Genomic DNA, 22808 nt, shown 5'->3' with positions numbered 1-22808 from the left:
CTTATCTCTCGTCTCTTCTTTCACCGACGAATGACGTCAAAGCGAGAGACGAAATTCGTCTCTCATACAAAGTGGCGATTCTGGTCGTTCGTAACGATCTCGTCTTTGTCGTTGACGTCACGATTCTATTCGGTTGATTATACATGTTCGGGTTATCTGCGCGCGCAACGCGGTATAGAATTTTAACCAATGAAATTGTACAATTTTCGAAAGTGCAGAATACGAAAATATAGAGCACGTGGTACGGCACGAGGTAATCAAGATGTCTCGACTTATGTTATCATCGGAACAAATGGAAATGTTGGTAACCGAGTTGCAAAAGCGTCCATATTTAGCTAAAGGAAAATTGGACGGAAATATTTCCAAAAATACTTTACGAGATGGATGGCAAGAAATTAGGGATAAAGTGAACTGTCTAGCTGATGGTCCACTGATCGAAGTGGAACAATTAAAAAAAAGATGGAGTCAGTGGCGTTCCCCAACGAAAAGTAAAGCGGCTGCTTTAAGGAAAGATATACTTAGAACAGGTGGAGGGAAAAGAAGTACTCCACCATTAACAGATCTTGAAGAAAAGGTGTCATTAATTGGGAACGAAGAATTTGGATTGGAAGAAGAAAATTTATACGAGCTTGGAGCTTGCACTACAAGTTCCGTTGAACCTTTACATAATGTAAGTAATACCTTTTTATTTATAAATTCATTTTTTATATATTAAATATAGTCTATATATATATATATATTTATATTTATATATCGTAGATACAGAATATAGTTTCCGAAGGAAATGATGTGGAACCACATCGTGAAATAGTTGAGAGGGAAGATCTTGAATCTGCAAGTAAGTTATTTATTATGTCAAGTAATTATATTTCTTGACTTCAAGTTTATTTAGTTTTAAAATTAAATGTTTTAATCTTCCCGTTGTAATGCCAGATTCTGGATGTCGTCGTCGTCGTCACCGATCTTCAAATGAAGATACTGTAACTTCATTTATAGAGCAATCTGCATCTAATCAAAATTCATTATTAACAAGGTAAACCTTATAATCTTTTTGGAATTTATTTTACTTTGAAGTTGACTTCATTGATTAAAATATTAATATAGTTAGATAAAAATATTAAAACATTTCTCTTTGATTAAATGCTTTGTCTAGTTTCATTAAAAGTATCTAGTCATTTATGTGTATATATATATATATATACATTTTTTTTATGTAGGCTTTCATCTATAGATGAAAACCTAGCAGAAAATAATGAACTAATAAGACGACAAAATAATATAATGGAAGAGAAAAATATTCTCAAAGAAATCTTGCAAACTCTGCAAAGGGTATTTATTTTATATAATTGTTTAACATTTTAATACTTTTTAAAAAATTTATTGAGTAAACAATATTTTTATATTTACATGCGTGTCTTCTTTTTTCAGTTTGCGTGATGTGTTCGTACTGCTAGCCAATTTAAACAATTTTGTCTGTCTCTTTTTTTATTTTATAATGTACTTAGAAATGAAATAAATAATAAATAAATATTTCTAAATAATAACTTAGTGTGTTTACTTATTTATTTAGTCTCTAAAGAATAAAGTCTGGAAACAAAATTAATTCACTTTTTTCATTCGTGTTTATTTTAACAGAATCTCTGTAATATTAACTGTTGCCTGACATTTACAGCATTCTGATTTGCAGAATGTTCCATTTTATTTATGCTATCATCATCATCATCATTTCCACAGATTTCTTCTGAAGGAATGTTAAATGCTACACAAATGTTATGTAAAATAGCACAAGCCATCACTATTTTTGCTGATTTTTCTGGAACATATTGTAATCCTCCAGCTGACTTCAAGTCAAGGCATCTGAATCTAATAATTAAAAATAAGAATTTTAATATATAATTTTGTAAAATTAGTAAATTGTTAGTAAGAAAAATGTGAGAATTTCTCATACCTCTGCTTTAAAACACCAAAACATCTTTCAATGGTGTTTCTGGCTTTTCTGTGAGCTGCATTGTAATTTAATTCTGCAGCTGCTGATGGATTACCTACAGGTGTAAGCAGCCATGTTTCTAAAGGATAAGCACTGTCTCCTGTAAACATAATTTAGAGAATGGTATTTACTTTTTCATACCAAATTAATAAGAAAATAATGTCTTTACATTTTTGTTTTAGTTTGGAATTACATGACACCGAAATATTTCAAAAGACAATATGTCTGTGAAATATATGCTTACCAAGCAACCATAATCCTCTTCCTATTACTCCATCTTCAAAGTTTTCCTGCAGAGTAGAATTTCGCCAGATAAAAGCATCATGCATGCGCCCCGGATACAATGGGTTAATATTCAAAATTCTCAACTGAGAATCACACACCTAAAAGCATAATTTTAGTCTTATTACAATTGAATAATAGTTGTTTATATCTTGTATTCAAGTGATATTGATAGTGAAATGAGTGATTTGACATAGAAATTTAAAGATACCACTTTATTAAAGACATTAATTTTATTTATAGTTAGATGGTTAATTTGTATAAATACTTACAACTTGAACATTAATAGAATGAAATCCTTTTCTATTGATAAATGATTCTTCATTATATTTGGAGGCTGGAGGTGCCTTGATTGCAATATGAGTGCAATCAATAGCTCCTGCAATAAGTAAAGAAATAGTAAAAATCATCATATAATTAAATAAGAAACTTTATCATTTTATACACTAATTTTAAAATTATAAATTGTAACAGCTATTTAAAAAAATAAAAGTAATTACATACTATATTATATTCTAATGATCAAATAAAAACAATTTACTCACCCACAACTCCTGGCATTTGACTGATGATAAAAAATCCAGAGGACACATCCAATTGTTGTTCTCTACTCCTAGGAAAAGAAATTTTGTGTCCCAATCGGCGGATGATACTGTTGACTACAGATGGCATAATTCGGGACACTGTCGACTGGGCAACTTTAAGTTGGCAGTGATCACCGACATTTCTTTGAAATCCACCAGAAGCAAAAAATTGTAAGGTTATCAATAACTAAACTTCTGGTGGAATTACGGTCCGTGACTTTCTCCGGACTAAATCATTCCGCAATTCGTTGCACAGCCACGCGGTAGCTTCTTTCATTAGACGAAATCTTGAACGAAATTCATCATCATCTAAATCAAAAGCGTTATCTCTATCGCGAAATACTCTTTCTCGAGATAGGGAACGTTTTGTGATACGATCGTATAGCACGAGTAGCATGGAGTCGTCCATATTGGATATAACGAAATCGAGGCGAAAGACGAAAGACCGGCTGAAAGACAGCTATCCGCTCGTCTCTGATAAAAGAGAGAAGCGAAGAGAGAAAAAGTTGTCCAGAATCGCGTTTAGAGAGACGCGACGATCTCTCGAGACGTAAACAAATGATTAGCCAATCAGCGACCGGCTTGGGAAAGACGAGAGACGAGAGACGATGACCAGAATAGGGCCCCTGAAGTTCGTGCATAGTTAATCTGGGCTTCCTGCCCCTAAAATTTCCACATCTGGTATCAGATTTTGTAAACTAACTCTGTTTACCGGTGTGATAAGCTCTCGTATATGTTGTGAAGATCCTAAAATCGCGCCGGGAATTCGATTGTTTACAAGATCGCTACATCGGGAAATTTCGGAAAGTCAATCGGAGCGAGAACGCGCATCGGGCTACAAACCGGACCGATGTAAAGCATTTATTCTAAAACAAACACAACGCGGTAATAAACGACGAAGGGGATGTCGCGGTGCTCGTATACAAGAGTCGAGATGTAAACAATTAACAAAAAGGGGAGAAAGAAGAGAGACATATGGTCAAGGACACCTGTTAGACCATATGAGCCCGGGATCTTCTCGAAAGGGGGGCGGCCGCAGAACGTTTGGCTGATCGGTTCAGCCAGATGTCCGCGAGAGGAGGGCAAACAGTGTAAATTATGTGAATAGCTGTCAACGCCCGGGCGCTGTCCCCGGCCAAACTTGGTTTTCATCTTGCTTAGAAACAGTAGACTGACCAATCGAGAAAAGGAGAAAGGGACCCAAGACCAATCAAGAGGGGAAGATTCGAGGGAAAATCGTATAAAAACCCCCCCGAATCAAGGTCGGAGGGGGAGACGACGGAGCTTTCTACTAGGAAGTGAACGACGGGACTCCAAACAAACCACCTACTCTTTCACCGACGTCCGTCATCGACCCCTCGGACTCTTCTGCCTGACTGCCCCGGGGCTTCAACGACGACTCCGATAGCACTCCCCGATCGCCGTCATCCGATCCTTCTGCCGCAGACGATCTAGATCGCAACTCGTATTGTACTTTGTAAGTTTGCTTTGATGTTAAAATAAACGTCACTTGTAAGACACTTGTCATCTTTGCCTCTGCCGCCACCACCCACGTACGATCGGTCCCTGGGTTTTTCCTGACGCGCAATTAACTAATTGCCCCCATATGTCGGCAACTTATAATGTATATATATCATATAAAAACAATTATTCGTGCATTTTTCAAGAGTTTTTTTTTTTTTAAACAAGTTTTATATTAAGTCTTTCGGACGTTAAGGTTAGCAACTTCGATCACATACGGAGCCATCACAACCTGTCTAACACTAATCGCTTTTCATATATTAATAGTAGACCAGCATTAATGAGTAGTCGCTGACCATCAACTACTACTTTTGGTCGAATCACTTCGAACCCCTTCCGCAACGGTCCCTTCTTTCTATGGAACCAGCGGTATGGTAGCATTCGAATAGGAAAAGTATAGTACTTTGTCTGTGTACTGTGTTATATTGTCAAATAGTGTATTTTGATGTGTTATTTGCTTGTCTTTGTATATCTAGATGTCGCCATGATCTGTAACATATTGTTAATTGGTCAATGTTGTTATTTCCCGTTTATTTCAAGTTTTTAAATATTTTAGTCGAATATTCTAAAATTTGTTATTAAAGAAGTCCTGACAATAACCTGTAACTAAGTCAAAAATGTTTGAGTTGGAAATTACTGTATATTGCTGTTTAAAATGATGGTTTATTCTTCAAAACTAAATTACAGTTAGCATGTAATGAGTGTAATTATCATAAAGTTATAAGAGCTACCTGTGGTTAAGAAAACTAAATATTGGTATATTAACAGCTTATACATTTTGATATTCAAATATATCAAAATAATTGTAATTTAAACTTACGAATGTTATAAAAAGTTTTCTTGTACCTTTACATCTTCTCCAGAAATTAAATCATCCACTTTTATAAATCATAAATTAAGAAATTTTTGTGTTATTTTTAAAATCACTTTAATGTTCTTATATCTTTTTAATGAATTTATCTATTTTGAATTAACAATGCGATCTACTTAGTTTATTAAATTATTAGAATCGTAATATACATTAATGATCAAACTAGTTACAACATTTACATGAGGTTCAAATAATAAATTTACAATATATAAATAAATGGACAGAATATATGAATCGTGAATAAATAACTAATAATTATAATGAAATAACAAACTTTTTTAAAATTCCTTATTAAGCTTTATTGTTTGCTTTATATCAGCCACTTTTCTCTTTCTTTTTTCTCCTCAGTTTTTACATAAATTTTACTGAATATTGGTAACAAAGAAAACTATTATATACAACATTATAACAATGATGGCACATACATGTGCTGTAGAATAATCTACAGCACAACATATTGTTTGCTATTCAGCAAAATATATGTATGTATATATATGTGTGTGTATATATATATCTTTTTTTAATAATTTTTTATTGATATATATTTTAGCTGCCATTTTAAAACAAAATGAATTATTTATAATTTTAATGACTTAACATTAAAATTAACTCTTCTTAACTATGATATAAATCCATTTATCCAATAATGAAGTATATTATTCCAATGCTTTGTACTTAATTCTATATTATAGAAATTCATAGTTTATTTCCATTAATTTTTTTAAATTAAATTCAAAAACGTGAATTTCTTTTTTCTTCTGTAAATAATAACTTCAATTTCATATTATTCAACCTTATGAATAATCACAGGTTGGCTATAAATTTTGTTGAATAAATGGAATTTAATTATTTAATGGATTTAATGGAGCAACTTATAAAATATTTCTGATACAATAACAACAAATAATAATCCCGATGAGAAGTTGTAGAACATTTTGATAAAGAGAATTGATTTACACTATATATAGATAGATACGTTAAAACAACTTGATTACATATAATTATTTTTAAGCTGTTTGATTTTATTTTTAATTAATCAAAAATTTAAAAAAAAACAAGAAATTAAACTTTTATTGTCTGTTGATATAAAGTTTATTTTAAAATGGACTATTATTGTATAAAATAATCAGATAAAATTGTTTTTTAAATTAGAATTGACATTACTAAGCACTTATCATTTTTCAATAGAGTAGAATTTTTTAACTATTTTCTTTCTTTAAATAGATAAAAATTTGTATAAAATTAAAAGTAGAATAATCCAGAAACCTACTATAAATTACTTTTATACAGAATCAAAGGCACTCAAATAACATGAGCATTTGGGATATATTGCAAGTAAATCTCTAAACTCTATAAATAATTATTCTTTTCTTTTTTTTTTACACTTTAAAGAGAAATAACAATAAAACAACATTTTTCAGTAAAAATATTACAATAATTCTTTCTCTAACTGTAGATGACTGCAATATGTTCAAACAATAACAAGTGTACATCAATGAATTAATACACAATATACATGAGTTAAAACAATTTGGACATTATGTATGGCCAATACTATATTATACAATAAAATACAGAGCATGAATTTAATAATTTCCAAATAAAATAAAAATATTGATATGCATTAGAAATTTCTTCATTGATAAGAAATTCCTTTCTTTATTTTTATATAACAGTCGTTGCTATTTAAATTCAATTAACAAGAAATTTTTTAGTAGTTCAAATGGATTTGTGGAAGAGTTTTATTTCGTTCGGAGTTCGATAAAATGCAATACAAAAAAGCAGAGTTTTCATACTGCATTTGCATTCCCGTGCAAGAATTTTCTTACGATAACTTTATTTACAAAACTCACAATGGCAGATGCTGGTTGATCTAATTCCCATTCTGCAAACAAATGACATTGATTTTCTGTTTGTTTGACTGGGCTACGAGCGACGAAACCAAAGCAACGCCTGAAAATTAAAATCAAATCATCATCTCATTAATTTTCTGAAGATATAATATTCAAAGAATATTTATATTCATATAAATGAAGATAAAATTAAATCAATAAAAATATTATTATCTGGTAGTTATTGTTGAAAAGATGAATAAAAATCAAAGGAATCCTGTATGATTCAAATTGAAAAAAAAAAACGTTTAATCAGATCTACTTGTGTAGTTATTTGCCTTCATCAAAATTCACAGATAAAAGATAATGCTAATTATAGAGAAAAACAAGTAGCATGACTATTTTTAAAAAGAATGCATTGAAGATAATAGGAGCAGAGTTCTTAAAGTACAAATATGTATGATAATTTTTAAAAATTTATTTAAATTCTTTAATTAAGAAAAAGGTTTATGCTGATGCATTTATGACAAGGCTGTGGAATTGGAGTCAGAAGCAAATTCATACTTAGGAGTCGGAGCCTGTCCATTTTTACCAACTGACTCTGATTCTCTTGTTTTTTTTATTATGTACTTTATGTTAAGATCCTAATAAGAGTATTAACTTTCTATCTTGCATTATAGGAACTTCCTATAGTGCAAGATCTTATTTTATGATTTCCTTATTTTGTGTAATCTTTCTTTGCCTATCACTAATTACTGCTGTTCTTTTCAGAAATTTATATTTGAATACATTCTGTGTTAGCTAATTCTAAGTCTTAATTGTCAAAAGACTCATACAACATGGCTACATAGACTTAGGTTAAATTTAGCATTTTTGAATATTTTTAGGCCTAAATTTATTTAAATTATTTAGTTAAAATTCTAATTATTAAATTTAGCAAGAGATGGCGCCTAAAGCCTGACTCTAGTACCTAATTATCTTAAAATTATTAATATTGCTATAGCCGTTTTCTAGCCCGATAATTCTGCATTGGTTGGTGTCTTTATGTATAACAGGTTAGTTGTTGTTTATTTATTTGAATATTTTACTATAACCACAGATAGAAAACATTTTGTCTGTCACTGAGTGGTTAAAGATGGTAATGAAAAACACTATGATAAAAAGAAAAGAGCTTTCAGTTTTGATGGGAAGGCCTGATAATTCACTTTGTAGTGATGAAATGCCATTCTGGGATAATATAATCAAAGTATACTTTAGATTATTATTTAGAGGCAAGAGTCTGAGTTGGGATTGATGCTTGATCTACTGTAATTGAATTCTAGTCTCAAAAACTGAACACTTATGGAAGTCATTCTATGTTCAAAACCATTTAGATTTTTGATTTCTCAACTTTAGATTGGTTAAATATTTTTCGAGAAAGAGAATATTCAAAGATTCTAAAAACAGGTTTCTTGAATATACTAGCAAGGTATTTGATTATGTTTCCAATCATATGATTCCATTAATACTCACAAAAAAATATACTGTTAAATTGGAAAAGAATTTCCAACAATTGTCTTTCCTGATTGCTGATGTGAAGCAAGTTGAAGAATTGTAGAAAAAAAACATGGCATGATGTTGACAATAAGAAAACAAAGTATCATTAATGCTCAAAATTTGATTCATCAGGAGAAGCTAAATAAAAAAGACATCAATAGGTAATATGATATTTAGCTTTCACTTTTATGTAGAGATAGCAAGAAAGGAAGAACCAGTTGTAAAATTGTAGAACAGACCAGTAATAAAATTTAGTAATTTTTAATTTGATCAACAGTATGCAATGCAATAACAACAACAAGGCATAGTTCTCTACAAAAAGTTTGTATATAATTATATCTGTAGCTTATTTCTCTCCTAATTTAAATCTGCTTTCAAAATTTTATCTGTAAATCAAGGACATTCATTCCACTAATAAAACATTTTTTAAATGATGATTTGGTTTTATCATTTGAACTGTTGGGCTAGAAATTGACTTATTAGTTTTATGATCTATAAAATTAATTAGACAAGTTCTAGCCTGATATTTTAATGATCAAATAATAAGGCTTGGTTATCTATACTTTTTTTTTTAATTTTTGAAATTATGGAATCCTAAATAAAAATGTTTCTTTCTGCAGAAACTTAATATATTCTACAAAAATTTTCATAAATTGGTTTTAAATGAAGCTATTAATAAGTTAGTGTTTTCAAACACTGTACATTAACATAATTTTTTAACACAGTTAATTATTTTGTCCAACCTCTGGGAGGATTCTGTGGAATACATTTTAAGAAACACTGTACTAATGTACTGTGGTTCATTTATGAGTAGGGATATGATATCAAAAATATCAATATTATATTAATATTTGCAATCAGAATTAAGAATTGATACCTACTACTACTAGTATAATATGGATGAAAACAGCTTAAAAAATAGCCATGTGAGAATCTAGAGCTGAAGAATTTAATTTTAACAAATTTTGTTAAAATATTTATTAAATATAATTGGTAAAAATTTATCTGTTTTGTAAAAATTGAACAAAGTTGAAAAAGGAACTTCCTGTTTAGATGAAAGAAAATTACACAGTTCCTTCAAAAGCAATAGTGTGGGATTTCTCACACACTATCCACAAACTGCCCAACTTCCTTCATGCATTGGAAGTGTGGAGGGTTTATTTTTGTATAAAAGGTGAATAGGTGACCTATTCACCTTTTATACAAAAATGTCAGCTAAGCTCATTAAGTTAATTCATCTAGTCCAGCTCACTTGACCATTTATGAGACAAGTTTAAATGTAAGAATGTTTATGTTCTCTCCTCAAGATATCACTTCATCTCTTCAATAGAAGATTGCATATAGGTAATATACCGTATTTACTCGCATATAAGACAAGCTTTTTATTCATTTTTCATTGCTTCAAATAAAATAAAATAATCAACCATTCCAACTTCAGCAAAAATTCTTTAATCCTAAGAACGTTTTCAAACGCATTAAGCGTCCATCTTCAGTTACATCTTTAAATTAAATATGAAATTCGAACAAATATTACATAAATTAACGGTACGATTACAATAAATAAATAAATACATAAAAAATAAAAATAAAATAAAATAAACAGGATTATCGTAATTTACAAAATTATGTCAATATTTCATCAACAAATAAAAATAAAATAAAAATAAAACAAAAAATAAAAACGAAACCAAAAAACAACGTGCGGTTTAAACCAATCACGGATTATCGCTGTATTTCTTTACAAATGCCTTCATCCGTCATTAAAGATTTAAAACAATATCAGCTCTAGGATTTATCGTACTTCTATGTTTAGCCCAAATCATCGCACAAAGATTTCCAAGCTGTGGAAAGCCCATCAGCGTCCCTATAATTAATGCATTGCGTACTTCTCTGCGCTCTGTGGATCTCCAATTTTTCGAAAAATTTTATTGCGTGTCTCGATCTAGTAGCCCTGATGATAGAGGCTTGGTCCCAAAAGACCGTGATGCCTTGCTGCTTAGCATAACTGACCAGGACGGTACTATCAACTGATTTTTCCACCGATCGCTTGTGTTCATTAATCCTCTTTTTTAAATTTCTCAAAGTTGCCCCTATATATACTAATTTAGAATCGAACCTATGATCCCTTAATGGTATCGAATAAATTCCTGTTAGTGAGTTACGCTCATACTTCATCTTATCATTCCTTAAAAGCTTGTATATGGTCGGATTACGTCGATAAATAACCTGCAAATTCCTACTCTTGGAAATCCTTTTAACTAACGGCTTAAGAAAAGGAATGTAATCGAGGATCACTTTCTCTCTTGGTTGGTTTCTACTCCTCCCACTCGTTCGGTTATGGTCTTTCTTGATGAGAGCATCTATTTTTTCTGTTCTGTAGCCATGTTGCAAAGCCGTTGTTCGGATGTATTGTAGCTCTTTAATTGTATCTAAAACATTGGTGCAGTGTGTGTGCGCTCTCTGTATCCACGAGCGAAATACTGCCATCTTGATATGCCCCGGGTCTGCGGAGTTCCTAGGGATAACGATTGGGACTGATGTCGGTTTCCGATAGACATTCGTGCGGATTTCCCCTCCTACACATGTTATAGTGAGATCCAAGAAATTAACACTATTATAACTTTGCTGATCTAACTCTAGAGTTAAACCATAGGGGTTTTGATTCATTAAATCTATAAACTTTTTGATGTTGCGATTGTCCTTCCACACGATAAAGATGTCGTCCACGTATCTCACGTATAATAAAATATCATCCCCTACTATCGGGAGAATACTGCTTTCTAGCTTGCGGAGTACCAATTCGCAGAGTATATAAGACATAGGGCTACCCATCGGTACTCCTCGCCCCTGTATATAAGTTTTGTCCTCGAAGCCAAAGAAAGATGTGTGACATATCAAGTCCGCTAATTCCAAGATCTGGGTGTGGTACTTTGCAGCGTTCTTAATATTGGCGAATAAAAAGTCCCGCAAGGCACAAAAGCAAGGAGGCAGCTTGATGGAAGGGTATAATGCCTTGTAATCTAATACCGTCAAACACTCCTCATTCATGAGCGTAACATCCTCAAGTTTTTGGATCAATTCTATCGAGTTTTTGATCGAAAACGGCGAAACTTGCATATTACTTTGTATAAATTTAAGAAGTACTTTTTCTATCTTGAACGTCGGAGCATTACACTTTTCCACTACAGGGCGTAATTGGGAACCTGTTTTATGCGTTTTTCCGAAAGCAAACATTCTCGGAGTCCTGGGAGCTTGTAAAGTGGCAGCATCCATATGTAGCAATTTCGCTAGAGGAGTTAGGGTGAATCTTATCACTCTTTGTTGCAATGCTTCCAAGTAATTATTCGGGGCAAGATGACATTCCGTGCTATCGATGTATTCATTTAACTTTTCCCTATACGAGCTTCGTTTGATGAGTACAAGACCTTTCGATTTGTCCGCCTTTAAGAGAACCACATCATTTTTTTGGAGCCATTCCTTTGTTTCCTTAATGCGCTGCTGGAAAACTATATTTGTTGAGTTGTTACGTTTTACTTTTTCGGCATATATTCTTGTTTTCCATCTGTAATAATCCTGTGTGGTTAATTTCATACCCTTTATGAGATTTTCAACGTTTGGTATAATACTTTCCGGGCGTATTAGAGGTGTCGGAGCAAAAGAAGGGCCGTGCTCTAAGGCGTCAATTAAACACTGCGGTGGAATAATGTTGTCCCAAGCGGTTAGAAATATATCTTTTTTTACTCTCGGTTTAATATTTTGGCATTTAAAAAGCCATTTTAGCTTTTTAACGTACTTGCGTTTTAGCCTTGTTTTCAAGGAAAACTCCAAATCAATCACCCTACTGTTGACCTCTTCGAAAATAGCTTGATCTTTCGCATATAAATCATTCTCCAAATTTATGGTGGTACGTAACAACCCATAATAACGCCTTCTTGCAATTCTAATCGCCTTATTGAGGCATAAGAACTTTAATTTTGGTAACAATATTGTCTCTTCAGTAAGGAAATATAGTTATATTTATTGCTTCAAAAACCTAGGTTGTCCTATACGCACAAGCAAAGGATTCTTTGCATTTTTGCAATAACGTTTGTGAATCGTGTGTTTGCATTTTTTACCAGATGTTCACCCTCTGCTGTTTGAAACAACCCAGATAAAATACTTTTGTTTTTAATCATTTTTGTGTATTGTCAGGAGTAAAGATGAATAGCAATAGGAAAAGCAAAGCTTTTGAATTGAATTCCAATTTGAAATTCCAAAATCACATGGGAACTTGATATAAGTTTTAATCCATTCCCAAGCGAAAACAGATGATTATTCAGAAATCAGAATTCAAAGAAACTCATAAGTGTGGATTCAACTGTTAAGAATTGGCAAAAAAGGTTCCTGATTGTTCAACTTTACATGAATAAATTATATTGTCGATTTTACAAGATTTCTCCTTAAGGTTTAAAATGCCAGTAATTTTTGTAGGACAATGTGTGTATTTATGTGCATTTGACATTGTATTTGTGATTAAACAAAATAAAATTAAATTGTAGTAATAAATCTAATTTTCTTTATTTTGATCTTTAAAGTCATACCTCGTCCTATATGCGAGATCATCTTATAAGTAAGTAAATACAGTATATTATGTAAACTCTCTCTCTTTACAAAGTGAATTAGTTAATGAATTGTCGTTGGAACTTACTCCTTTTTAAGGATCACTTCTAAACAGATATTTTGTTCCCTTGATATGTTTATATTATTTTGAATTTATTCCTTTTTGTATATAAATATAGTCAATCTTTCTTAATAAATATACGTGATGTGGCTAGAAAGTAACGAGACTGTGATCGCCTGCATGCAACAGTTGCATGTGGGCTGGTGGGTAAATGACCTTGAACAAGTTAGAACAAGCATAGCAAGTCTCAACTTGCTATCACTATTACATTGCTGTGAGTGGATGTGTTGTTAGTGTACAACAGAAAAATGGCCAGCTTGAAAGAGGAGCAGCGTATCAACCATAAAATTTTTGGTGAAATTGAATAAAACAGCCACTGAATCTTTGCACTTGCTACGTGAAGCATACAGCGATGATTGTTTTTCTTGTGCACTTGAGTTCGAATGGCACGAGAGATTTTCTGAGGGCTGAGAGGATGTGAAAGACGAACATTCTGGATGGCCCAGAACATCAAAAACCAAGGAAAACGTGAGAAAAGTGGAACAAATTGTAAACCAATACTACTACAAAGAAGTTCTGAAATGTTCGGGAAAGGGTCAGAAGAAAGTGGCAACACTCCTGGCAAAATTCCATCAGGACAACGCACCAGCCCATTCTGCTCTGTCAGTGAAGTAGTTTTTGGTCAAGGGAGTCACAATACTTGAACTCAGTGGTGTAGCGTGGGTGTCAGCCGCCCGGGGCGAAGGAAAATTTCGCCGCCCCTTATTTAAGTATTTTTACACGATATTATTATTTATTGTGAAATTTTGCCGCTCCCTAAAAGTGCCGCCCGGGGCGGGCCACCCCTGCCGCCCCTACTACGCTACGCCACTGCTTGAACTCCCACTGTACTCACCTGACCTAACTCTGTGTGACTTTTACCATTTTCCCTAAAGTCAAGTCTGCTCTGAAGGGACACTGTTTTGATTTGGTTTGTGCCATCAAGAAAAAACTGACAGAGCTTCTGCGTAGCCTTACAGATGATGATCAACAGCAGTGTAAGTTACGAATGCAGTGCTATGTGGAAGCAGAAGGATCATACTTTGAAGAAGAATACAACTAAAGTGAGTATAATACTACTCAAGATTTAGAGTACCAGCTTCAGTCTTGTTATTTTCTAGCCACACAGCATATCTTTTAATTATTTGATTCCTTTATGCCAAACTCCATCGTCTTACTCTTGTTAAAACTAGACTCTCCTATGAACTCTGGTAAATTATTTTATACTTTCATTTACATCTTAGTCTGCAGAACTGACTAAGTGGTGTCAGGAATCCTGATTTCAAAAGATCTTATCAATCTTTTGGATTAGTTAACAGTCATCACCCACATGAGACAGGGTATACTGGAGCCACCTTGTTCTCACAACCAGGACAAAACAAAAATAATGATTCTTGCTAATGGAATGAGACTATAGGAAAAAGATTATTTCAACTACAGTATGTGAACATGAAGGAAGAGGCATGCTTACTCCAAAACCCTTCAAACTATTTTCATTAACTAAGTCCATAATTAATAATAAATTTTTAGCCTACCAATGCAATCAAACTTCATGAATGACAGATGTAGCAAAGGAGTAGACATCATCCCAACAGGGAGACTGGCATCAACACAGCATATTCAGATACACCTCAAAATCAAAGGGTCTGCTACAGTTTTGTCTTCCTATATACAACTTCCCATTTTCTTCCAACACTAGTATTCACTTTCAACTATTCGCCCCCATTAATCAGGTTAAAAACATTAACAATAGGTGGAGATTAAAAGCTAAAGGATGCATTGGTTAATTCAATTGAGTAACCAGAGTGGCTACTTCATCCTTATTATTAATATATTTGCAGGAGTAGACAAATATGATTTGAATAATTTAAAAATAATCTTTGAAAATTCTCTAGAAAACTACTTAATACTTTAGCAAAACATTACTCTTCAAAACTATTTCTATTTACAAAAAAACCTAACACTATAAAAATTTTAAAAAAATAACGATTTGATACTGGCCCTTAATTACAAATATCAATAAAAATATTGAAAATAATTAAAAGGTATTGCTGTTTTCCATTGTATCCTTAACTAGGAGGCCCATAAAACTGAACTTAATTTGTTTTTTTTTCTATCAGGGCATCTATGCCTTCTTGTAAATTTCAAAAAAAAAAAAAAAAAAGCAATTATACAAATTTAAGAATTTTTATTTCTGTGGCAAGAACTAAATATATACTTTGTAACTACTTTTGTGTATTCAAGCTAAATTTTTTTTTATAAATATATAAAAATTTCTAATAATAAATTTAGTTTTTAAAATGTAAAGTTTATTTGTTTTATTTCAAGAACTGATTGTATTATCATTTTATAAATATCACATACCCTGATTCTAGGGGAATGCTTATTTCTTTATCACCTTGATTCCAGCGACGTCCATCAGGATCTAATCCACAGTAACTAACAGTGGTTACTGAGTAATGACGACGAAAAAATAATCTAAGCAAAAAAATTGTTAAAAATTATTAATGATGTTGAAAAATGAGGAAATAATTTTAATTTTTAAAGATATAAAAATTACTTGTGCTTTATATCTGTTAATGTAATACCATGGGAAGACACTTTGAAATGAACTAGGGTTAAAACTGGCAGTGTTCGTTTCGAAAACAAATGAGACAGTGCTTTACGAACAGCTTGAGGTCCCGTTAGTGACTCTGTATCTGCACTGCCTAGAAAAACTACATTACAAGCTGAAAGAAAAATATTTTAAATATAAATTAGTAAAGAAAACTATTTGTCTTTTATGAATGATTAAATCAATCTTATTAAGAAAATTCATATCATACAAAGAAAATACTGTAAATGATTAAACATAGGAAAAATTACTTTCTGAAAAATCAGGATTTTTCAATATAAATTAATGTTAATATTTCAATTAATTCCACAAAACTGCAGAATACATAAATTGTGAAGATAAATTTCTATATATCTATTATATATATAATTTAAAACACACAAATTTTGTTACACAAAAAATTTGAAAATAATAATAATTATATTAAGGATTACAAATGGAGTTAATTGATTTGACCTGTGAATGGCTCAATTAATAATGTGAAACAAAGCAATTTGGTTAGAGATAGATAGTTAAGCTGCCATCTCACGACAAAAAATTAATTAACTTACAGTTATCAAGTTTAATTTTGGAACAGTTGCAAGATCCAGCCATTCAAATGATGATCATTTACACTGAACAAATTAAATATGTCTTCTTACTAGATTCTGAAGATAACTATATATATTTGTCCAATAATTTTATACAAACTAATTGTATTTTGTAAATCAGCAATGATCAGTCTACGTTAGAACACTGATGAGCCTGATATAAATTGGTTTAAATGTTAACACTTTTTTCTGACAGTTGGACACTTGTGTGTGTTTAGTGACTTCCATTTAATAATTTTTTTTCTGAAATCTGCTAAAATACAGTATTTAAATAAAACATTTGCTGCATTTCATAAACATATTGATTCTATCAAGAATCCTAAACAATTTCATTTTAGTATTGTACTGTAAATATGCAAACAAACCCTACTGCAAACAGCTTGCATTTATTGTATATGTACTGTACAGTATCTTGTATTTCAATACATTCAGTACTAATACATTACACTATATGAAAGTTTGAATTACTGTATATTGCAAAGAATGTACTGTACAGTACATTATTATGTGAAATTAATGAATCCTTCTAAAAGTTTAATACAGATGAAAAAAGTAAACTAAAAATAATAATGATAATATTCTAATTACTGTTCTGTATGTCATTTTTTTCATAACCCCACTTGTATGGTCAGAAATTGTATATCCTGAAGGTGGCCACATAAGTGAGATTTTACTGTATTATTTTATATAAATTAGAAATTCTGATTTTTTAAACACGATATGTAATTTAGAAGAATTATATAATTTTTTATTGACTTAATTTTTTAATAATTTCTTTATTTGAAATTATAAAATATTTTTTTTATACATGTCCAGTTGTCATTTTTTTAAATTTTAATAATAATACATAAGCAAAATATCTCTGTTCATTAACATTACTGTTAGAATTCAAAAGTAACAACTGCACAATTTTTATTGATTATTAAATTGATTTTTACAGTAATTTTATTGGGAGTTTTATAAATAAAAAAATATAAAACATAGATACATTTGCAATGATCACCTGCATAGAAACAAAACTTACACTTTAATTACAATATAAATATATTGTGTTCTATATTGTAATTAAACAATAATGATCTTATTTAGTGTAAAAAATTTTAGCTGCTTCATGCATGTCATCAGAAGACTATAGTAACATTACAATCTTGGAAAATATCAGAGAAATAGCTTAACCATAAATGAGAACAGAGTTATAATTATACTATAAAAACATATGAATAAAAAAAAATTTATATGAATTAAAAAGACAAACTCAAAATGAATTCTAAATATATTAATAGAAATTTAAAATGATTTAAAGTTTTATCAAAACCATTTACTTATCCTCTATTGTTAATAATAAATAAATATTTACCTGCACCCTGAGTTATTAGACTATTTGAAGGACTAGGACTCTCTGTCTGGCTTTCTTCTAACTGTTCAGTAAAATCTAAAATAATTATATTTATGTCAAATTTATAAAATATTTTAACTTAAGAATTTTATAGAATAATTATGTAATATAAATAGTACATACAATCAAAACAGTAATTAATGTAAGTGTTTTGTTACTAGAGAGAATATCTATAAGTCTGATGACAGATTTTCAACAACCTTCATTAAAATTTCATGTCAGTTAACATCTGAAAGTGTTTCTTTTTTGTTTTTAAAAAACTTTATTTTTTTAACAAACAAAACTAGAATATATAAATAAAATAGTCTGATAATATATCAACTTGATTCAATTAATAATGCTAAACTGACTGCTGGATTATTCATCAGGCTGTACAAATGTTAATTTAATGAGCTTTATTGCAGCAAATTACACTTTTTACAGTTCAGTGAATAATCTAGCAGTTCATTTGGCATTAGTAAAATACTTTCTTTTTTCTTTCTTTAGGCACACATTTTAAGTTAAATTTCAATATATAAAATGTAAGTAAATGAAAATACCATTTTAAAAAACGTTATTAAAATATAGTAAATGATTGTTATAAATTCATTTAAAGAAAGAGCCAAGAGACTAGTTTTTATATTTGGAGTGACAATGACTTGAAATAACAACTTTAAACATCATTTTTAAGTTTCACAGTAATAAAACATTCAAATATCTCATTTAATATTAAAACTAAATGAAACATGAAGTCATTCATATTCACGAAAATTTATTTATTGATAGCTCTATGAGTATAACAGAAATTAATTTTGTGTTGATTTATTTGTTATAGTTTTTAAAAATCATTGTATATGTCAATTAATAATTTTATATTGTTAATTTGTTTTTAGATTATCATCATTTTCTTTTTCTTAGTCACTAGCTGAAATACTGGATTAGAATATTAATAATTCACATCATGAACACCATTAACCAACAAAAATTTACCATAAACTAACATTTTCTTCCATGATGATGTCCATTGTATATGGAAGAAAACATTAGTTTATGATAAATTTTTGTTCTTTTTGTTGGTTATTAGTATTTATGGTGTAATTTGTTTTCTTCTTTCTTTTTAAGTCAGAAAATCTAATTTTTATATTATTAAATTTTAAACATTTATAACTGAAATAGAATGTCTTTATAATGATTCTATTGAAAACTAATTACTATGAATTATTGATAGTTACTACATAGTTAAGTAGATGGTGACCTAATGTAATTAACAAATAAACTCATATACCTATAATTTACATTTAACAACTTAGATTTATTTTTTTATCACATAATTATCATTATTTCTCTAACAGTACAATTCAATTATATTCAGCTAACAAAAATATGACATTTTGAAACAAATTTAACATGATATATATGCATTACTTAGTGTAAATATGAACATTCCAAAGCAGATGTATTGATACTAATCAAAACTCTTGCCGTAATTAATTGGGCTATTATTATGCTATAATTAATAATTAGAAACCAAGTAATTTGGTACTTAGAGGTAGACATTAAGCACCGGCTCTTATCTAAATTAACAATTATAATAATATCTGGCATGATATATATAGATACATACTAAGCCAAGTTAAAGCAATAGCTGGTTGAGTGCCATAGTGTAGGAGTACAGTACATAGGCCACGAATGTAGGAGTTGCCCCAGCTGGTGCCATAAGTAACTGTGAATAGTTATATCTAAATTTAAATATGTCTGGAAGTGAAGAGTTGCTTGGGGCCTAGATGGCATAATTGGTAAGCACACTGCACAATAAGTTGAGGTTGCAGGTTCAAGGAAGAAAAAACTAGCTCAAAGAAGTCCCTCTTTGAGCTAGTTTTTTCTTCCAGAATGTTCTAAATTATTTAATAAATTATTAAATCATTAATTTAGATAAGAGATGGCACCTAATATATACCTCTAGTTCCAAATTACTTAGTTTCCAATTATTAATTATAGCATAATAATAGCCCGATTAATTACGGTGAGAGTTTGGATTAGTACTAATTAATGCAATGTTTCATACTTAAACTACTAATGAATAAAAATTTTGTGCATATGAATGAAGATTTATATATTAGTATCTTATTAATATTCTGATAATTAAACACTTAATTATGTGTCCAAGTAAAAGGAAATGCATTTTTGTTAATAATGTCATGAGATGCTATAAAGTGTAAGATAAATTCTGATTACTGAAATATTGTTTACCAATAAGAAGAAACAGTGATCAAGCACTAATTAAAAATATCAGTTAACTAACAATGATAGCTGAAGAAATTGGAATGGTAAGAATTTAAATTTTCCTCTATTTTTTGTTATCTACTGCTCAAATTGAAAAACTAATCCCTTAATTTTCTTGCTTAACTTCAAAGAATTACTACTCAAAATTTCTTTCCAGGTATTCCAAATATAAACATTACTTATTTAATGTTATAAGAGATTTCTAATATTTACCATATTCAGGTAAAACAAGTTTGCAGGGCAATGCAAGAGGTGTAATTGTATGTTGATATACTAAAGCTGAAAGGCTACCTATAAAAAAGCAAAAGAATTTAATTAATTAATTAAAAAATAAAAAGAATTAAGAACTATTATTAATTTATATACACTCATTGGCAAAAAAAGTTACACACCCAGATAACTCTATGCCAAATTTTGCAATAATTGGACAATTTCATGTCTCAGAAGTATGTAGCAGATTACAATTAAGATCCAAATGCATATCAGGAATGCCAACAGAATGCCTCAAATCATTCCCTGAAAATCTGGGCAGTCCAATCTGTGAGGAGGTGTTAAAGCATTGGATGGCCCAACAGACCACTAGAAGAATGATTGTGAAACAAGCATGAACAACTGCAATAGCACTTCTGTCTGCAGTTCAGAGACAGAAGTCTTGTCATAGAACCCTATCACTTCCTACACCATTAGTAAGCAACATCTTGTTATCAACTCCTCAATGCATTAGCTTTGTATAGTGCTATAACAAAGAAGTATGAACTGCTACAAATTGGCACTGTATTATCTTCAGTAATAAATCCCAATTCTGTTTGGGAATAGATGATCACTGTTTAAGTATGGAGGATGACAGGTGAATGCCCCCCTTCATTGTTAAGTAGTATACTGCCCCCACTGCTGACATACTGATCTGGGTAGCTATTTTATAAGATAATCAGTCACCTCTAGTAGTGGTGTAAGGGACATTGATGACATGAAGGAAGATCCTGAACCTGTTGCATAGCAGTGTGTTTAGAAAATTCTGTACCATGTATCATACAAGGCTGAAAATGCTGAAAATCCATAAAAGGCAACACAAATGGTCTTTTCTAGCAAAATAATACTTTGTAAGGTTGTCGATGTGGGAAATGTCAAAAAGTTTGAGGGGTCAGTAAGAGGGAATGTGGGTGAGATGGTCACTGAGAAGACTCTACAGTTTCAAAAATCCATTTATTTGACACAAAAGAAGCTTACAAGATTTCCACAATCTTGGAAGTTCTGAGTTAGTGGGGGCCTCTGGGTCTTCCTCCCCTTTCCAAGATAGTCCCAAATGAAGGAGAGTGTCCTTGGTTTGCGAATGACAGTTTCCTCAATGTCTTGACAATTCTGGAACAATGCAGTCAATTTCTAGTGATAGGAAGATGTCAATCCAAGGACAGCAGATAGAGACAAAGATGCGCACGAGACACACACAACAATTGGTCTGACACTTGGAACTTTCTGGAGAAGAAACCATCACGTCCTTGAATTTCTGGGTTTTTATTCATTTCCATTTCCATCCCCAATCGCCCATTCCAATTGGTTGATCACTCATTACTAAGTGTAACAAGATCTCAACTTAGATCATGGGAGGGGTCAAAATCGAAGTTTAATTCAATCCCAAACTGAAAATGGTCAATCTTAGAACTTCTATTCTTTAAAACTTTGCATCGTGTTTTTATACGAAAAATATTTCTAGCTTCTATTTTTTTTCTTTCAAAAAAATATTTTAACACAAAAATTTGTGTTAAAATATTCAAACCTGTTCAGAGCCTCACACTTGCCACAGATAGCTAAGGTTTCCAGGAATATCTCCATCATGTTTCTGCACCTTTTGGCCAGCTTAATTGCCCATTGTGCATTTGTGAGACAGATGGAATGTCATCTTTAGCCATCTATGAGTGTGAAGGAACTGGAGTAGAAATTGCAACATCTGTGGTCAAATCTGTTACAGGATATAGTGCTGTATGCCTCCATGTTCAATTATATCGTTTGGATGTATCAGGCAAAGGAAATTTTATAAGGTACTATAGGTCCCTTTAAATTGTACCATTATTCTGTAAGAAATTGTCTTTTTGTTATTGAATTGTAATCAACTTTATTAATCACTGATAAATTTTTGTTTGATTCCTATAGTGCATAACTTGTTTTTTCAATGACTGCATATATTTGTGTATATAATATATATAAAATAATTAGCCTTATTAGCAGTTCAACATTTATTTCATAAATATTTAAATAGTAAAAATTATTTATAATTATTTTTGTTGTAAATTTAAAAATGGACTAGATATTTTTATGAATTTAAATGTTTTAAATTTTTTCTTACCAAAAATTGGTTCAAAGGGATTTCCTTTTAGTCTAACTCCTTTAGATGATGGTTCAATAAGGAAATGCCGAACTAATTCATTAGATATGTCTCCTGAAAAATAAATTTCTTATTACTAAATTAATTTCAACTTTGTTTATATTTCTTGTAAATACTAATAATAAACTCACTCTTTTGGAGTCAGAATAATGCACACTTTCTGACCATACCAATTCATACTGCTATGGTCAGAAAATACTTGGAAGTTTTGTGCAATATTCTGACTCTAAAAAAAAGCAAGTTTGTTTGTGCTG

General features: G+C 30.8%; 2 protein-coding genes and 1 long non-coding RNA gene across 16 annotated transcripts in view; 2 read left to right on the top strand and 1 right to left on the bottom strand.

The window, feature by feature from the left end:
- Positions 1-262: 262 nt before the first annotated feature.
- LOC136969055 (uncharacterized) lies at positions 263-1037 on the top strand. The gene is made up of 3 exons (XM_067263141.1): positions 263-670; positions 760-838; positions 934-1037. The coding sequence occupies exons 1-3, from the start codon at positions 263-265 to the stop codon at positions 1035-1037; spliced, it is 591 nt and encodes a 196-aa protein (XP_067119242.1).
- A 209-nt stretch (positions 1038-1246) lies between these two features.
- LOC136968918 (uncharacterized) lies at positions 1247-1544 on the top strand. Its single transcript, XR_010879727.1, has 2 exons — positions 1247-1329; positions 1429-1544. It is a non-coding gene; the product is annotated as an uncharacterized lncRNA (long non-coding RNA).
- A 3975-nt stretch (positions 1545-5519) lies between these two features.
- Positions 5520-22808, bottom strand: part of LOC136969221 (tensin-1-like) — a 221473-nt gene continuing 204184 nt past the window's right edge. For all 14 annotated transcript variants that reach the window (XM_067263326.1, XM_067263351.1, XM_067263345.1 and 11 more), the window contains 6 exons: positions 22516-22608; positions 20388-20465; positions 17874-17948; positions 15873-16041; positions 15677-15790; positions 5520-7198 (listed from right to left, as the gene is read on the bottom strand). In XM_067263326.1, coding sequence (XP_067119427.1) covers positions 7036-7198; positions 15677-15790; positions 15873-16041; positions 17874-17948; positions 20388-20465; positions 22516-22608 — 692 coding nt within the window. In that variant the 3' untranslated portion in view covers positions 5520-7035. The remainder of the gene's footprint in view (positions 7199-15676; positions 15791-15872; positions 16042-17873; positions 17949-20387; positions 20466-22515; positions 22609-22808) is intronic.

Source organism: Centruroides vittatus, unplaced genomic scaffold (genome assembly GCF_030686945.1).
Source record: "Centruroides vittatus isolate TY-2023 unplaced genomic scaffold, ASM3068694v2 contig_1035, whole genome shotgun sequence".
Classification (NCBI taxonomy): Eukaryota; Metazoa; Arthropoda; class Arachnida; order Scorpiones; family Buthidae; genus Centruroides; species Centruroides vittatus.
This window is presented reverse-complemented; position numbering and strand designations above follow the sequence as displayed.

Excerpts from the sequence above, each read along its gene's own strand:
- LOC136969055 (XM_067263141.1), top strand. The coding sequence starts at position 263 with ATGTCTCGACTTATGTTATCATCGGAACAAATGGAAATGTTGGTAACC. Across the intron at positions 671-759 it reads CCGTTGAACCTTTACATAAT|ATACAGAATATAGTTTCCGA; the intron begins GTAAGTAATACC and ends TATATATCGTAG. Across the intron at positions 839-933 it reads GGAAGATCTTGAATCTGCAA|ATTCTGGATGTCGTCGTCGT; the intron begins GTAAGTTATTTA and ends TTGTAATGCCAG.